Source organism: Oncorhynchus tshawytscha, linkage group LG05 (assembly GCF_018296145.1).
Source record: "Oncorhynchus tshawytscha isolate Ot180627B linkage group LG05, Otsh_v2.0, whole genome shotgun sequence".
Taxonomy (NCBI): Eukaryota; Metazoa; Chordata; class Actinopteri; order Salmoniformes; family Salmonidae; genus Oncorhynchus; species Oncorhynchus tshawytscha.
In genome coordinates, this window is record NC_056433.1 from 20,089,582 (window position 1) to 20,107,499 (window position 17,918).

General features: G+C 42.1%; 1 protein-coding gene across 2 annotated transcripts; it reads left to right on the top strand.

The window, feature by feature from the left end:
* The first annotated feature begins 2,614 nt into the window (after positions 1–2,614).
* On the top strand, positions 2,615–11,413 carry LOC112250121 (transmembrane protein 200A-like). Of its 2 annotated transcripts, XM_042321637.1 has the most exons (3): positions 2,615–3,246; positions 7,235–7,354; positions 9,038–11,413. In XM_042321637.1, the coding sequence occupies exon 3, from the start codon at positions 9,058–9,060 to the stop codon at positions 10,555–10,557; it is 1,500 nt and encodes a 499-aa protein (XP_042177571.1). In that variant the 5' UTR covers positions 2,615–3,246; positions 7,235–7,354; positions 9,038–9,057; the 3' UTR covers positions 10,558–11,413. The 2 variants fall into 2 exon arrangements, with proteins under 2 accessions (XP_042177571.1, XP_024275753.1); XM_024419985.2 differs by lacking the exon at positions 7,235–7,354.
* The last annotated feature ends 6,505 nt before the right edge of the window (positions 11,414–17,918 follow it).

A 17,918-nucleotide genomic window follows, 5' to 3' on the forward strand; every position in this document is an offset into this window, starting at 1 on the left:
GGCCCTCAGATCCTCAAAAAGTTATACAGCTGCACCATTGAAAAAGTGTCACCACTTGGTATGGAAACTGCTTGGCATTTGACCGCAAGGCGCTATAGAGGGTAGTGCGTACGGCCCAGTACATCAGTGTGGCTGAAGTCTCTGCCATCCAGAACCTCTATACCAGGTTTCAGAGGAAGGCCCAAAAAATTGCCAAAGACTCCATCAACCCAAGTCATAGACGGTTCGCTCTGCTACCGCACGGAAAGCAGTACCGGAGCACCAAGTCTAGGACCAAAAGGCTCCTGAACAGCTTCTACCCTCAAGCCATAAGACTGCTGAACAGTTAATGAAATGGCTACCTGGACTATTTACATTGACCTCCTTTATTATGATTAGATTTATCGTAATTCTTTTGCACTGACTCTCTTGCATTGGCCCTATGCACACTAACTTACTCTACTCAGGCACTAACACAAACTACAGTGACATTCCAACACACACACACACACTGCAGAATCTCACACACACACATGCATATTGATGCCACACACACACACACACACACACACACACACACACACACACACACACACACACACACACACACACACACACACACACACACACACACACACACACACACACACACACTGACTGACAGATAGACATACTTTCACACTCTTCACATACGCTGCTGTTACGTTCCCCTGCACATTGACTCGGTACTGGTACTCCTTGCATATAGCCCCGTTATTGTTTTTATTGTGTTACTTTCTTCTTTTTTATTTAGCAAATATTTTCCTTACCTTTTAGCTCTGCATTGTTTCGAACGAGCTCGTAAGTAAGCATTTCACTGTAAAGTTTAAAGCTGTTGTATTTGGCGCCCCCCCCCAAAAAATCTGATTTGATTACAGTTACAGTTTGCTTTTTACAAGTAATCAGTTACTCCCCAACTCTGCATACATCATACACCGTCACTGATCTGGAAAAGACTTTGAGGGATTTACTGACAGAGCTCAAAAAAAAAGAACACAATGAACTTGACTCTTCTGAGCCATCAACAGAAGATAATGATCCATCAAATTGAGTTGTAAGATATCCTAGAAAAAATAGACAGACCACTTTTATTAAGACATCCCTGACACAATGCAGCAGTTTTCTGCATAAAACTGAGATACTCCTCTTCACAGTGTGGTTAATTGAATATGGTTCAAGATGGTGAATTTACACACAAAGAGAGACAGTAAATATAGTGCTGTACATGTGCACATTTGTCACACGTGTCATGCAGTACATCATAACGTATTACAGCTGGAGTGGATCCAGATCTCAGGACGTGCATGGCTGAAATCTGTTTCCTCCCCCTCGCTGAGACTCACTAGTCTAGCTGCATCACGCACGTTATTAGTCAGTTATGCAGTGGGATGTGACCACAAGCAGCTGAGGCTGTCACACTTAGAAAAGTGTCTTCAGTTCGACAGCAGAGTTCCTCCCCAGTAAATTCCAAAGAAATAGGTTACATTTCTTTGGTAATCACACCCAGGCTGCGTCTCAAATGGTACTCTATTCCCTATATAATGCCTTACTTTTGATCAGGGCCCATAGAGCTCTGGTTAAAAGTAGTGCACTATGCAGGGAATAGGGTACTATTTGAGACACAGCCCAACTCATTTCTCACATGGGCCTTGACGTAGTACACCAACCACTCCCTCTTAGAGCAATTGAAAAACCCAACCCGTCAAGGTCCCCATACGGTCAATCTCCCCATTTAACAAGCCTTGAGAATTCCTAACAAGGATCAGATGTGTGGGGAGACAGAGAACAGGCGTAGTAGTGGGACCTTACCCAGCCCCTCTTCAACCCTTCTCAGCCCCTCAACCCCAAAGGCTGAAGTGGAACCTAACTATACTAGAAGTTGGATTAGTCCCATTTCAAATGAGAAAATATGCCTGTTTTTTTGTCAGTAGCACAGGAGAGGAATGTAATATAGAAACCCAGCCACCTAAGCCCTATAGCCCATCAAGCCCCCTGTGAAAATGTTGTTTTTTGGTATCACATTGAGACAGATATGCATTACATAAACACAGGAAATGACAGAGATGAAAAAATCTGCAACTTTCAATACTGATCTTTGGGTTTTTAACCATATAATTGCTCCTGCTAAAATAAACTACAGTTGTTTGTTTACTCCAAGGGTACTTACACATCACCGCATGTAGGCAGTATGAACAGGGATTGTGTTTCATCTTGATTCAGTGGGAGGTATATTATCATACAGTATCTCATTATACATATGCCTAATGATTGTGTTCATAAATGCCCATCCTCATAGGACTTGGTTTAACTCAACTATTTGCATCTCCAGATTGAAAGCAACATGCACTGAACTTACTGTAAGTTACCACATGTTTTCAATATTTGCATCAATTACTGTCTTTGCATTGGAAGCATTGGACACTATTATGATAATATTCTATTCAGATGCATTGACTTCTCCAAGCATAAATGAGTTAAATATGATTTCTCTTGTTTCTTTTTTTGTCGTCTCACTGTGCATCACTTATAGTGAAGCATCACGTGGGAGTACAAAGCTTGCCTAGTCTACCATCCCCAGTAATGCATTATTCCCGAGTTGAAGGGAACGTCTCTATCCTTGAAGATGTTGCAGAAGAGCTTTATCTACAAGCTAACGTTCCACGGAGGAATAGAAAGTGGACGTGATAATACATCTTGGTTCTACTCCAAAAGGATTATGAAGAGGACAGTGCTTTTTCCCCAGATGTGAACACTTATGCTAGCATGTTCTTCATAAGACATTTAAAAACATGTTTCTGTGCAGATTTTCTGCCAAAGCCAACTCTTAAGTTAATAGGATAAACTGAAAACATATTTGATTATATTCTGGACATGAAACTGAAGTTTATGAGCCGACTGTATGTGGATCACCGGGCATCAGTGACAACAAGTTGAGACGGTTAAAAGCAAAACAATAGTCATTCTCCGCGCGTCAGGCAGCTTGGAGCAGTTTACACAGCGGTGTGGCCAACAGTCCGGGTGCGCGTTTAGGAAATGGAGCGAAATAATGAACGCTTGTTTCTTTGGAAGTGTATTATTTTTCGTGTCGGCATCCGAATATAAATGTAATGGGAATACAAACAGACATAGCAAGTCAAACACGAGTGTTGAGATACATGGCTTATGTTATATTTTCCTGTGCGTAATGGACAAATAACATTAGCTACAAAGAAGCACCCTCGTTTACAGGTAAGTAACATTATTTTTTAGGAATAGTGAATTGACCTAGATGGCCTATTCTTTAATAAAGTAAAGATGATTTGCTTGGTTCTATTTCAACCTTCATTTAAACCAACAGATGCTTTTCTCAATCGAATCCATAGACTGGGTAGTATCATGGAGCAATTGCGCTCGTATCAAATATAATTTATATCTTCTCATCACTTTGATTTCTCAACTTAAATTTTCTATCATACAACTGGCGAATTCAAAATTCCTTCACATCGTTTTACCACAGTCTATTATTCATAGCTGTTTTAAACCATTTACTATTTATGCCCTATTCGAGCTATAGGCGTTTTTTATGAAAATGGGAAGATATCTGCAAATATGACATTGGTCTGGTGTTTTGAGATTTCACATATATCGCAGCATAGCCTGCACGCGCACATGTAGTTATGATTGATTATAATATTGTGTATTGAATTACTGTGCAAATGATTCATTTTCCTGGAACGAGCGGTCCCATAACAGCGCCCACCCACGCACACACTCGCGTCTGTCTAGAAGTTACTGACACATTTGACTATCATCATCGTGGAGTTTTCTTGGCAGCATACCTCTATACAACAGGATTTGTAATACATAACATGTTTCTTACCACAATACGTGTAATGGTAGTTGACATAGGAAAGTAGGCTGCAGTGTAACGGTTGTTACATACTTAGGATATATCAGCTCTCTCTCGCTCTCGCCTCACTCTTAGAACAACCAAGTGTCACACAATTCCATGGTATCCTCTATTCACACATTATGCACGGTGTCTGGAACAACCCCTCCCCCGACCACACCAATAATGCCCTAACCATGGTCCTACTCCTTGTCTCATCTGCCATGGCTGCAGTCAAAAAAACCTTTGCCAAAATAGCAAGGGCATTTTTGACAATATGTTCATTTTGGTTATCTCAGGTTTGACACATTATTTCAATCTGGGAAGACAACATTTTGTTCTCAGCACTGAACATTAATGGATATTCACTGACAGCACCTGTCTGTTTTTCATCTATTCAGTCTTATCTTTCACTGGTCGCAATGTCTTTTCCTGTCCACTGATGTTAATCCTTATGATAGCCTCACAGGGCATCATATTCTTATTTCATTTCCTGTTTGTGTTTTCCGAAAACAGAGCAAAGCCATGGCATTCAAGAAATGTTCTCTGTTCTAAACACATTGTTAAAAATAAGAAAAGAAAGTTGATAGGAACTTCACTCTCTTCTTTATTGCTACCATCCACCCCCTGCTCATCCTGGTATTTAATAGAGAACTTTAGATAAGCCAACATCGAAAGGCTACACCGCCCACACCTGCTCACAGACCTAATGCTGGGGGAGGGTACAGGGTACGGGGCTGCAGTCAGAGAAGCAGGTCATGCAACTGTCATGCATTCGCCCAGGAGTCTCCTCTCCACCTGCAAGGGAAGAATACCCTTTTCTAGATCTGAGTATTATGACATCTAGTATTTTCACCATGCAATCATGTGCATTGACCTTAAGCTAATAAAGCAGTGTCTTGAGGTATGTACTTGGATATACAGTGCTGCTTGAAAGTATGTGAACCCTACAGGGCTGGTCATTATTTTTGCTATAAAATATTAAAATAAACATAAAATCCTTATCTAATTCCCAATTTGTAATAAAGACATTCCAAGTAAATGACAGAAACAAAAATCTATATTTTCAGTGTTTATTTAACAAAAGTGGTTTATTTAACTCAGATTTGATGTGTGCAAAAATATGTGAACCCCTTCAGTCAATAGCTTGTGGCACCTCCATTAGCAGTGATAACTTGGAGTAAACATCTCCTATAGCCAGTAATCAGTCTCTGACATCTATTTTGAGGGATTTTTGCCCACTCCTCCTTACAGAACTCAGCCAATTGAGTGAGGATTGAGGGGTGTCTGGCATGAACTGCCCGCTTCAGGTCCTGCGACACCATCTCGATTGGATTTAGGTCAGGACTTTATCTTGGCCAACCCAAAACATAAATCTTATTTCAGTCATTCTTTGGTAGATTTGCTTGAATGCTTTGGGTCGTTGTCTTGTTGGAAGACCCATTTCTGGCCCAACTTTAGCTCCTTGACTGATGGCCTGACGTTCTGTTCAAGAATCTCCTGGTATACCTCAGACTTCATGGTTCCCTTAATGATGTGGAGTCGTCCAGGTCCAGAGGAGGAAAAGCAGCCCCAGACCTGGACATTCCCACCACTATGCTTGACTATTGCGATAAGGTTATTTTGGTGGTAGGCAGTGTTGTGTTTTCGCCAAACATAGAGGTGTTGATTGACTAAAAATGTCAATTTTGGACACATCGGTCCAGAGAATGGACTTCCAGAAACCTTCAGGTTTGTCCAGGTGGTCTTTGGCAAAGTTAAGATGGGCAGTTTGGTTATTTTTGACAGCAGAGGCTTCTTCCTAGCAACCCTCACATGAATGGCATTTCTATTCAGTGTTCTTCTTACTGTTGTTGAAGCATGCACAGTTACCTGAGATGCAGCAAGGGAGGTCTGCAAATCTCCAGATCTTATGTGTGGGTTGGCTTTTACCAGATGTATTATTGTTCTTGTGGCTCTTTTTATTTTGAAAGAGCGTCCACTTCTAGGCTGAGTTGCTGTCATGTTAAATGCTCTCCAATTGTAAATGATTTGCCTCACAGTGGAATGATGGAGCTCAATATTTTTTAGATGATTTTATAGCCTTTCCCAGACTGATGTGCTCTCACAACCCTCCTCCTGAAATCCTCGGAGATCTCCTTTCCTCTCAGCATGGTGTGCTTTGTGTTGACCTGGATGGGTAACACCAAACACCAAATCTCTATTTATCAGTCCCATCCAAATCTCTCCTTTGATTGGTTCATTTGGTACACAATTATTTACCCACCTGATTCCACCTACCTACTTGATTTAACCAATGCAACTTGGGGTTCACTTATTTTTGCACCTGCACTAATACCTTTTTAATGTTGTTTTTCTACTACACGCATGATTTTGTCTACACACCAACATATGGTATTAAATATAAACCTGTTAAGTCAGATCAAAAAGACTGGTTCTGATTAAATTAAGATTTCATGGTTAAAACAAAAGAAGCTGTAATTGAACAAGGGGTTCACATACTTTGAAGCAGCACTACATCTACAATGCCAATAGCAAGGCTGCACCTCCTTGAACTTTTTCCCCCCACATTTTGCTGCCTTAAAATTTCATCTAAAAAGGGATTGAACTCAATATTTCCCCCCCTACAGATCTACTCCACATTTCAAAGTGAAAGAAAGTTATAGAACATTTTCCAAATACAAAAAAACAGAAAGAATAGTCTCCGCCCCCCTTAATTAACACTTTGTGGAAGCAAATTTGGCAGCCATTTAAGCTGTGAATCATTTTCATTAAGATTCTTCCAACTTTGAACAACTCTTAAGCAATTTTATATCCATAGTTTAGTCAAAATTGCTTAGGTGTGTTGTGAGTATGGTGTGTAAACATGACAACTTGTCCACACTGCAGTACATCCTGTTAGTGCTGACAGAGATTGTTAATGATTCACTCAACACGCCTGTTGGTAAAGCACCATGTTACTACACATCTCCTGCCTTCAGCTTGATTGTTGGAACATTTAAGGTGTTTTATTGGATACCATGTTATTTATTTTTTCTCTTTTGGATCCCAGTATCTCTACTTGCACATCAATCACTCCAGTGTTAATGCTAAAATAATTTGTTCACTATGGCCTATTTATTGCCTTACCTACCTAATCTTACTACATTTGCACACTGTATATAGATTTTTATATTGTGTTATTGACTGTACGTTTGCTTATCCCATGTGTAACTCTGTCGCTTTGCTTTGTCTTGGCCAAGTTGCAGTTGTAAATGAGAACACATTCTCAACTGGCCTACCTGGTTAACTAAATGTGAAATAAAAAAACAAGAGTACCCTTCTGAAATATAACATATTTCTCTTAAGGTTGGCAAATGTTGAAATATGGAAGTGTATGGCAGTCAGACCACCCATGAATGTACGGCTGACCAGAGTACTGACCAGTGCTGCTTGTGCATGCTGAGGATGGATTTGACTGTAAAATAGGTAAAGACCACTTCTGAGTCATCTCCATTAAGACTGTCAATCAATTCTACAGTCTTTAATTGAAGATCTCTTCATAAGGACTAAGTAACAACATCTTAGTTTTAAAACCCCTTTTATGAAATTAGATCCTCCTGAGATAACAAATAAATGTCTTCTCACTGTCAACTGTGTTTATTTTCAGCAAACTTAACGTTTGTAAATATTTGGATGAACATAAGATTTAACAACTGAGACATAAGCTGAACAAGTTCCACAGACGTGACTAACAGAAATGGAAAAATGTGTCCCTGAACAATGGGGGGGGGGCGTCAAAATCAAAAGTAAGTCAGTATCTGGTGTGGCCACTAGCTACATTAGGTACTGCAGTGCATCTCCTCCTCATGGACTGCACCAGATTTGCCAGTTCTTGCTGTGAGATTATACACCACTCTTCCACCAAGGCACCTGCAAGTCCTTGGACATTTCTGTGGGGAATGGCCTTAGCCCTCACCCTCCGATCCAACAGGTCCCAGACGTGTTCAATGGGATTGAGATCTGGGTTCTTCGCTGGCCATGGCAGAATACTGACATTACTGTCTTGCAGGAAATCACACACAGAACAAGCAGTATGGCTGGTGTCATTGTCATGCTGGAGGGTCATGTCAGGATGAGCCTGCAGGAAGGGTACCACATGAGGGAGGAGGATGCCTTCCCTGTAACGCACAGCGTTGAGATTGCCTGCAATGACAAGCTCAGTCCGATGATGCTGTGACACACGGCCCCAGATCATGACGGACTGTAGCACTGTCTTAGGCTTCTCACAGTACAGACATGACAATTTATTGACCTGGCCACATCTGTAGTCCTCATGCCTCCTTGCAGCATGCCTAAGGCATATTCACGCAGTTGAGCAGGGACCCTGGGCATCTTTCTTTTGATGCTTTTCAGAGTCAGTAGAAAGGCCTCTTTAGTGTCCTAAGTGTTCATAATTGTGACCTTAATTGCCTACTGTTTGTAAGCTGTTAGTGTCTTAATGACCGTTCCACAGGTGCATGTTCATTAATTGTTTATGGTTCATTGAACAAGCATGGGAAACAGTTTTTAAACCCTTTACAATGAAGATCTGTGAAGTTATTTGGATTTTTACAAATTATCTTTGAAAGACCGGGTCCTGAAAAAGTGACGGTTCTTTTTTTGTTGAGTTTAGATGGCGTAAATGGGACTGAGTGTGTGTTTGTGTGTGTGAGGGAGTGAGTGAGTGAGTGAGAGCAGAGTGACAGAGACCCACACAGCTGGAACAGAAAAGGCAGTGCTGTATTACAGTTAACTCTGGAGTCTTCTGCTCACAAACATAATGCATTTAGCCATTTCTATCATTTGGCTTCCAAAAATACCCACCTTAGTTTTTAGAGAGGAAATACAAAGAGGATTTAACACCAGATTTCCAAATGAATTGTTTCCTATGAGCTGTGACTAGAACAAATATTAAAACATAATTGTCATCAGTCGTAATTACCAAAGCAAGCATGAGAGCAGTTAACTGCAGATGCTGTTCCCAGCTTGATGGAGCCACCCCAAGGTCAATGGTGCTCTGCTTCTCACTGTGGGATTACCAGGAAGACAGTGCCAGCAATCAGAGAACAGACATCCCGTAAACATACCAAATGCCTCTCACTCCCCCTCTCTGTTTGTTTGTCTTTACAGGGCCATAGACAGCTGTAGTGATGATTTCAGCTGGGGGAGTGATCACAGGCCATCTTGCTGCGCTGAAGAGGCAGGACTCTGCCCGCTCCCAGCACCACCTGTCCATCCAGTCCCCAGCCCCAGGAGAGATCCAGGAGAAGAGGAAGGCCAAGCGTAAAACACGGGCCGATGTGGTGGTGGTCAGGGGGAAAATCCGCCTCTACTCTGCCTCTGGGTTCTTCCTCATCCTGGGTGTGTTGATCCTGATGGTGGGCATTGCCATGGCCGTGCTGGGCTACTGGCCACACACAGATCCCCTTGTAGCGGCCAACACCAAGCTATCCACCAACGACACCAGGGTGACCCGGGAGCAGGACGGTAAGCTGATCCAGTTTTTTGAGCAGCACCTGCACTCTGAGAAGATGAAGATGCTGGGGCCGTTCACCATGGGTATTGGTATCTTCATCTTCATCTGTGCCAATGCCATCCTGCATGAAAACAGGGACCGGGAGACCAAGGTGATCCACATGAGAGACATGTACTCCACCGTCATCGACATCCACAGCCTGCGGATCAAAGAGCACAAGTACATGAACGGGGCCTACTCAGGCCCCTATGGGGAGCATGAGGTCAGGACCTATGAGAACCAGTGTGCCTCCAAACTAGCTGCTAACACCCTGCTAGGGTTCCCCAGTGTGGGGAACAACGTGAGAGTGTCATGCAGGACCAGCTCTACGGAGGACGAGGAGGGTCTTCTCAACGAGGCCAAAGGGGGGCATGGACTCGTGCCTTCGTTCTGCCGAGAGCGCTCTGGCTCCATCTTTGGCTTGCAGCATGAAGGCAGCCGCCATGAGAAGAGCAACTTGCCCAAGAGATGCCAGACCAGGTCCATCGTCTCATCCTCCATCAGCGCTTTTACCCTTCCTGTCATTAAGCTTAACAACTGTGTGATTGACGAGCCTGACATGGACAACATTACAGAGGACCTGGAGTACATGAGGGTTAGGTCCAGACCCCCCTCTATGCAGTCCCTTTCCCTGGCTGTGCCTGTCCCGGCGGACATCGCCAAAGCCTACAAACCCCCTGGTATCATGCTCCTCAGGAGCAATTCGGCCACAGAGTCTCACACCGTGTCGTCTCGTAGCTCTCTGTCCCCAGGTTCTGCCAGTGGGAGCTACCTGTCCCCTGGGGCGGCCCGGAAGGACTTTGGCTCTAACAACTCCCTCCACATGCTGTCTTCTCACTCCAAGTCTCTGGACCTGGATCGAAGGCCCACCACCCTGACAGTGAAGCCAGAGCAGAGGAAACATCCCAGCTGGCCCCGACTGGACCGCAGCAACAGTAAAGGCTACATGAAGCTGGAGAACAAGGAGGATCCTATGGACAGACTGCAGCTGCCCCAGGTAGCAGTCAAACGGGATTACACCAAGAAAGAGAAACTGCTCATGATCTCCAGGTCTCACAATAACCTCAGCTTTGAACATGATGAGCAGTTCATGAGTAACACTATGAAACGAGGGAGCTCGGAGACCAGGTTTTAAACTCTTACAAAGCCTGGTCCCAGATGTTTGTACTGTCTTGCAAAAATGACCATACAGATGTAGGATCTTAATTTGAGCCAGTTAGCTACAGCAGAAAATATTATTGCAGTACCAGGAAATGTGCATTATAATTAATGGACATTTTTGTAGGGGTTGATACATTTTTCAGTAGGGCAAATTAAGTCTGACATTTGAAAGTGGACATTGCTAACTTTAGAAGCCTTTTGAAACCTTGAATATACTACAAGTTTGCATTTCCTGCTCGGCAGAAAAATGATCAGCAACAAAAGAGTGATCAAATTAAGATTCGACATCTGTAGGAGTTGGCAAGACAGCACAAACAGATCTGAGACCAGACTTTAAATGGTCCGCTACTTGGACCTAATTCTAACAATGGTGTTTCTTTGTGTCACGATCATTCTGCAATACGAATCACAATTCAAGCTGTTCACTGTCAGTGTTGAATAGTTAATTGTAAGTGTGATGACGTGCTCAGGTATTCCGTCTGTTTGCAATGAGTCGAAAGAAAGAGAGGCTGTGTCACACACGGTGAGATTATTGCAGCGCAAATCAATTTGAACAAAATGTTGAAATTAGGTTCAAGGTGAACTTGAAAATACAGAAATCAATATGACTAAAATGTGGTTTGTTTTTCTCATCTTTGCAATGTTGCAACAGGCAGTTTTGTTTGTTTAAACTGGTCAGTGTATGTACCAGAGTTGGCTAGATATTTTGCTATGGAGCTTTTAATAATGTAATGTTCTCTACAAACACTGCTATTTTTTTTAAAGAAACGAGTTAACCTGTAAATGTACAGTTTACCCATTTCTCAGAATAAAATGAAGCTTTTCAGTGAGTAACATTTGTCTTTTATGATAGCCTATACCCTTTCTCGCCAGCCTTATGAAAATCCGCTATGTATTCACAGAAAGGTATGTCACCTGGCCTTAGTACATGCATTTTAAACACAAACATAATTGCACAAAGTCTGTGTCGAACAGTACAGAGTAACTCAGTTCCCATCTGTAATTCTGATGTTCATTCCGTCCATTGAATTCTCAAGGTCAATGAACTGAGAAATTCTTCAAAAATATTCCTTCTCAACCCACAAACTTTGAGTCTGTTGAGAAGGGAAACTATCCTCTCTTTATCAAGAAAGTGAATAGCATTCCCATATTGAACAATAGGAGCTCTGGGAGTACTAAGCTGGGAGCTGCCAGAATAGAGAGGAGACTCATAAGAGGGTTCCATCTGGAGGGGGAATCTACCAAGACATATGTGACTTCCAGGAAGCATGATATTTAAACAAGGATTGCATGTTGTCAACATGAAGAGCAGAAACTGTGCTATATGAATGGTCAGGACCTGATAAATATTTTTTATGTTCTCTATTCGCTGAAATGAATTAAGACTAGCTGTCACCATTGTCGTCAGATACTAGAGATCCTAATCAAATAAATATACAAAAATATATTATTTATCTCACTGCATTTGGAAAGACATTGGATTTCCTTTGATCATGTTCTTTCTTTTATGAGAATTTATTTTGTTCAGCTTACTGCCCTTTTCGTGTATCTATAAAAGGTAGTCCTGTCCAATTAGTCTCTCATAGTCTTCAACAATACAGCCTCTGCTTGCCGATTTGGTCCGTTATTGCTCTCTGAGCCTGATTAGGTTATTCATAAAGTTTCATCTTCCCACAAACCACTGACAAACAATAAGGTAGTATCATATGGATGAAGCACTGACTAATCAATCCTCTGATATTCTTAAGTAGTAAATATTCATACTTGCAAAGTAATAAAGAGTAGCTTTTGTTTTGATTTAGTCTATTTTTATAGAAGTTCCTTGCCTACAGTATATAGGCTACAGTCCACACAGCTCCGGCTCGGATCCTCATCCTAAACAGAAAAAAATGACAGAAAAAGTTGAAGATAGTTTTGGATTTGACAAGGAAGATAAAGTTTGACTGAGGCCATCTTTTGGAGTTAGTATAAAAGCCAAAAACATTGCGGCTTAGACAACAAAACAAATAAAAATATTATTTGTCACATTCGTCGTAAACAACAGCTTACTTATGGGCCCTTCCCAACAATGCAGACTTTTGTTATTGTTGTAAAAATGTAAAAATAATAACAAATAAATAGAAAAATAATAACACAAGGAACAAATCAAATCAAATGTTATTTGTCACATGCGCAAATACAATAGGTGTAGACCTTACAGTGAAATGCTTACTTACAAGCCCTTAACCAACAATGCAGTTTTAAGAAAATAAATAAAAGTAACAAATAATTAAAGAGCAGCAGTAAAATAATAATAGTGAGGCTATATACAGGGGGTACTGGTACAGAGTCAATGTGCGTGGGCACTGGTTAGTCAAGGTAATTGAGGTAATATATATATACATGTAGGTAGAGTTATTAAAGTGACTTATGCATAGATAATAACATAGTTGCAGCAGTGAAAGGGGGGGAGAATGCAAATAGTCTGGGTAGCCATTTGATTACATGTTCAGTAGTCTTATGGCTTGGGGGTAGAAGCTGCTTAGAAGCCTCTTGGACCTAGACTTGATGCTCCTGTACCACTGCCGTGCAGTAGCAGAGAGAAGTCTATGACTAGGGTGGCTGGAGTCTTTGACAATTTCTGTGGCCAAGCTCCTGGATGGCAGGATGCTTGGCCACAGTGATGTACTGGGCCGTGCGCACAACCCTCTGTAGTGCCTTGCGGTCGGAGGCCGAGCAGTTACCATACCAGACGGTGATGCAACCACTCAGGATGCTCTCGAGTAATGATAACTACAGAGATGTTCGATCGGGTTCAAGTCTGGCCTCCGGCTGGGCCACTCAGGGACATTCAGTGACTTGCCCCGAAGCCACTCCTGTGTTGTCTTGGCTGTGTGGTTAGGGTCGTTCTCCTGTTGGAAGGTGAACCTTCGCCCCAGACTGAGGTCCTGAGCACTCTGGAATAGATTTTCCTCAAGGATCTCTCTGTACTTTGCTCCGTTCATCCTTCCCTTGATCCTGACTAGTCTCTCAGACCCTGCCGCTGAAAAACATCCCCACAGCATGATGCTGCCACCACCATGCTTCCCCGTAGGGATGGTATTGGCCAGGTGATGAGCAGTGCCTGGTTTCCCCAAGACATGACACTTGGCATTCAGGCCATAGAGTTCAATCTTGGTTTCATCAGACCAGAGAATCTTGTTTCTCATGGTCTGAGAGTCCTTTAGGGGTCTGAGAGTCCTTTAGGTGCCTTTTGGCAAACTCCAAGCGGGCTGTCATGCCTTTTACTGAATAGTGGCTTCCGTCTGGCCACTCTACCACAAAGGCCTGATTGCTGGAGTGCTGCAGAGATGATTGTCCATCTGGAAGGTTCTCCCATCTCCACAGAGGAACCCTGGAGCTCTGTCAGAGTGATCAATGGGTTCTTGGTCACCTCCCTGACCAATGCCCTTCTCCCCCGATTGCTTAGCTAAGCCGGGCGGCCAGCTCTAGAACAGTCTAGGTGTCACATTCTGACCTTAGTTCCTTTTTTATGTCTTTGTGTTAGGTTGGTCAGGGCGTGAGTTGGGGTGGGTAGTCTATGTTCTTTTTTCTATGTTGTTATATTTCTATGTGTTTGGCCTCGTATGGTTCTCAATCAGAGGCAGGTGTCGTTCGTTGTCTCTGATTGAGAATCATACTTAAGTAGCCTGTTTTCCCCATTTTGGTTGTGGGTGTTTACTTTCTGTTTAGTGTCTGTTCACCTGGGAGAACTGTTTCGTTTTCTCTTCGTTGTTATTTTGTGTAGTGTTCAGTTTTTCAATTAAAATATGACGAACACTTACCACGCTGCATATTGTTCCGATCCTTCTTACTCTTCCTCAGACGAAGAGGAGATTCGTTACACTAGGTGGTTCTAAATTTCTTCCATTTAAGAATGATGGAGGCCACTGTGTTCAATTTGAGGAAAAAGCTGTAACGTAACAAAATATGGAAAAAGTCAAATACTGAATCCTTTCTGAATGCACTGTAGGTAGGGATAAAGTGACTAGGCAACAGGATATACAATAAATAGTAAGAGCAGAGTATAGGATGAGTCAAAATAAATTAGTGCGAGAAGGGTCAATGCAGATATTCCACGTACAGTTGAAGTCAGAAGTTTACATACACCATTACATACACCATTTTTCACAATTCCTGACATTTAATCTGAGTAATATTTCCATGTCTTAGGTCAGTTAGGATCACCACTTTACACTTTATTTTAAGAAATGTGAAATGTCAGAATAATAGAGAGAATGATTTATTTCAGCTTTTGTTACTTTCATCACATTCCCAGTGGGTCAGAAGTTTACATACTTTCAATTAGTATTTGGTAGCATTGCCTTTAAATTGTTTAACTTGGATAAAACATTTTGGGTAGCCTTCCACAAGCTTCCCATAATAAGTTGGGTGAATTTTGGCCCATTCCTCCTGACAGAGCTGGTGTAACTGAGTCAGGTTTGTAGGCCTCCTTGCTTCCACACGCTTTTTCAGTTCTGCACACAACATTTTCTATGGCATTGAGGTCAGGGCTTTGTGATGGCCACTCCAATACCTTGACTTTGTTGTCCTTAAGTCATTTTGCCACAACTTTGGAAGCATGCTTGGGGTCATTGTCCATTTGGAAGACCCATTTGCGACCAAGCTTTAACTTCCTGACTGATGTCTTGAGATGTTGCTTCAATATATCCACATAATTCTTCTCCCTCATGATGCCACCTATTTTGAGTAGTGCACCAGTCCCTCCTGCAGCAAAGCACCCCCTCAACATGCTGCCACCCCCGTGCTTCACGGTTGGGATGGTGTTCTTCGGTTTGCAAGCATCCCCCTTTTTCCTCCAAACATAACGATGGTCATTATGGCCAAACAGTTCTATTTTTATTTCATCAGACCAGAGCACATTTCTCCAAAAAGTACGATCTTCGTCCCCATGTGCAGTTGCAAACCGTAGTCTGGCTTTTTTATGCGATTTTGGAGTAGTGGCTTCTTCCATGCTGAGCGGCCTTTCAGGTTATGTCGATATAGGACTCGTTTTACTGTGGATATAGATACTTTTGTATACCTTCAGGCATTTGGAAATTGCTCCTAAGGATGAACCAGACTTGTGGAGGTCTACAATTTTATTTCTGAGGTCTTGGCTGATTTCTTTTGATGTTCCCATAACGTCAAGCAAAGAGGCACTGAGTTTGAAGGTAGGCCTTGAAATACATCCACAGATACACCTCCAATTGACTCAAATTATGTCAATTAGCCTATCAGAAGCTTCTAAAGCCATGACATAATTTTCGTGAATTTTCCAAGCTGTTTAAAGGCACAGTCAATTTAGTGAATGTAAACTTCTGACCCACTGGAATTGTGATACAGTGAATTGTAAGTGAAATAATCTGTCTGTAAACAATTGTTGGAAAAATTACTTGTGTCATGCACAAAGTAGTCCTAACCGACTTGCCTAAACTCTATTGTGTTAACAAGGAATTGTTTGAAAAACAGTTTTAATGACTCCAACCTCAGTGTATGTAAACTTCCGACTTCACCTGTACGTACAGTCACTGTGGGGACAACATTGTTGGTGCACTTATTAATGAAGCCGGTGACTGATTTGGTAAACTCCTCAATGTCATTGGATGAATCCCAAAACATATTCCAGTCTGTGCTAGTGAAACAGTCTTGCAGCTTAGCATCCATTTCATCGGACCACTTCCATATTGAAATTATCACTGTTACTTCCTGTTTGAGTTTTGGCTTGTAAGCAGGAATCAGGAGGATAGAGTTGTGGTCAGATTTGCCAAATGGGGGGCGAGGGGGAGCTTTGTATGCATCTGTGTTTGGAGTAAAGGTGATCTAGATTTTTTTCCACCTCTAGTTACACAGGTGACATGCTGGTAGAAATTAGGTTAAACTGATTTCAGTTTTCCTGCATTAAAGTCACCGGCCACTAGGAGCACCACCTCTGGGTGAGCATTTTCTTGTTGCTTATGGCCCTTACAGCTCGTTGAGTGCAGTCATAGTGCCAGCATCGGTTTGTGGTGGTAAATAGACAGCTATGAAAAATATAGATAAACTCTCTTAGTAAATTGTGTGGTCTACAGCTTATCATGAGGTAATCTAACTCAAGAGAGCAGAACCTTGAGACTTCCTCAATATTAGACGTCACGCACCAGCTGTTGCTAACAAAGAAACACACACACCCTCTGAGCTTCCCGATGCAGCTGTTCTGTCCTGTCGATGTATAGAAAAACCAGCTAGATTTATATTTACCATGTCCTTGTTCAACCACGCCTTGCAAAAACATAGGATTTTACAGTCCCTCATCCAGCTTTTTCTCCAGTGATTGCACGTTCGCCAATAGAATGGAGGGTAAAAGTGATTTATCCACTCTCCGACATAGTCTCCACTATATAGCGCTGTCTCCTTCTTCTTCGAGTGTCGGGGACTTGCGCCTGGTCCAGGATAATCAATGTCTTTTGCCTCCGACTCATTGAAGTAAAAGTCCTCATCCAAATGGAGGTTAGTGATAGCTGTTCTGATATCCAAAAACTTTTTCACTCATAGGAAACAATGGTGGAAACATCATATTAAGATCATCGCCCAAAAATACACAAAATAGCCCAACTCGTCAGGAGCCCATAAAACAGCCACTATTTCAATCAACAAACCCCAAAATGTATTTTTATCATACATTTTACATCAATAGACAAAAACTACTTTTAAATTCTAATTGAATAAATCTCTGTGTTTCTTTTGCCTCATTGCTAGATCCTCCCACTGGTGCTCCTTGGGTACCGATGGCTAATTTCTTTGGTCGAGCAGGGCTGGGTTAATTGTTAAGAGCCTTGGGGTTTAGATCTCACTCACTCACCAGGGGAATGGGAGCTTTGGGTTAGACCTGGGCCTTCAGGATGCTATTCTAGCTGCTATTCTACCTCATTAGGGGCAACAATCTCCATCATAGTTCGTTAGGGGTTCAGAACTCCCTCTTAATGCCATGGCAACAAAGGCACCCTCAGTATTTGACCCCGACTGCAGCTAGGCAGATGCTACATTTGACAAAGGAGAGCTGCAAAGACTCATGGGTCAAAACTTGAAACATTAATATGAGATTTCATAAAATAACATATTTGTTGTACTTTCATTTATACAGTAAGACACTGTCTTGCAATGAGGATGTCACCTCTGTTCAGTTATACATTAAATGTCAAATTTCGATATAAACCGTTTCTTACCCAAACTATTTAGAAGCGAAGGCTGTGCTTACTAATTGGCTGACCTTCAGCACCTTGTTGTTGTCTTTCATGACCTGCTATTGGAAACTTCACCATTATGCTGCATCCAAAG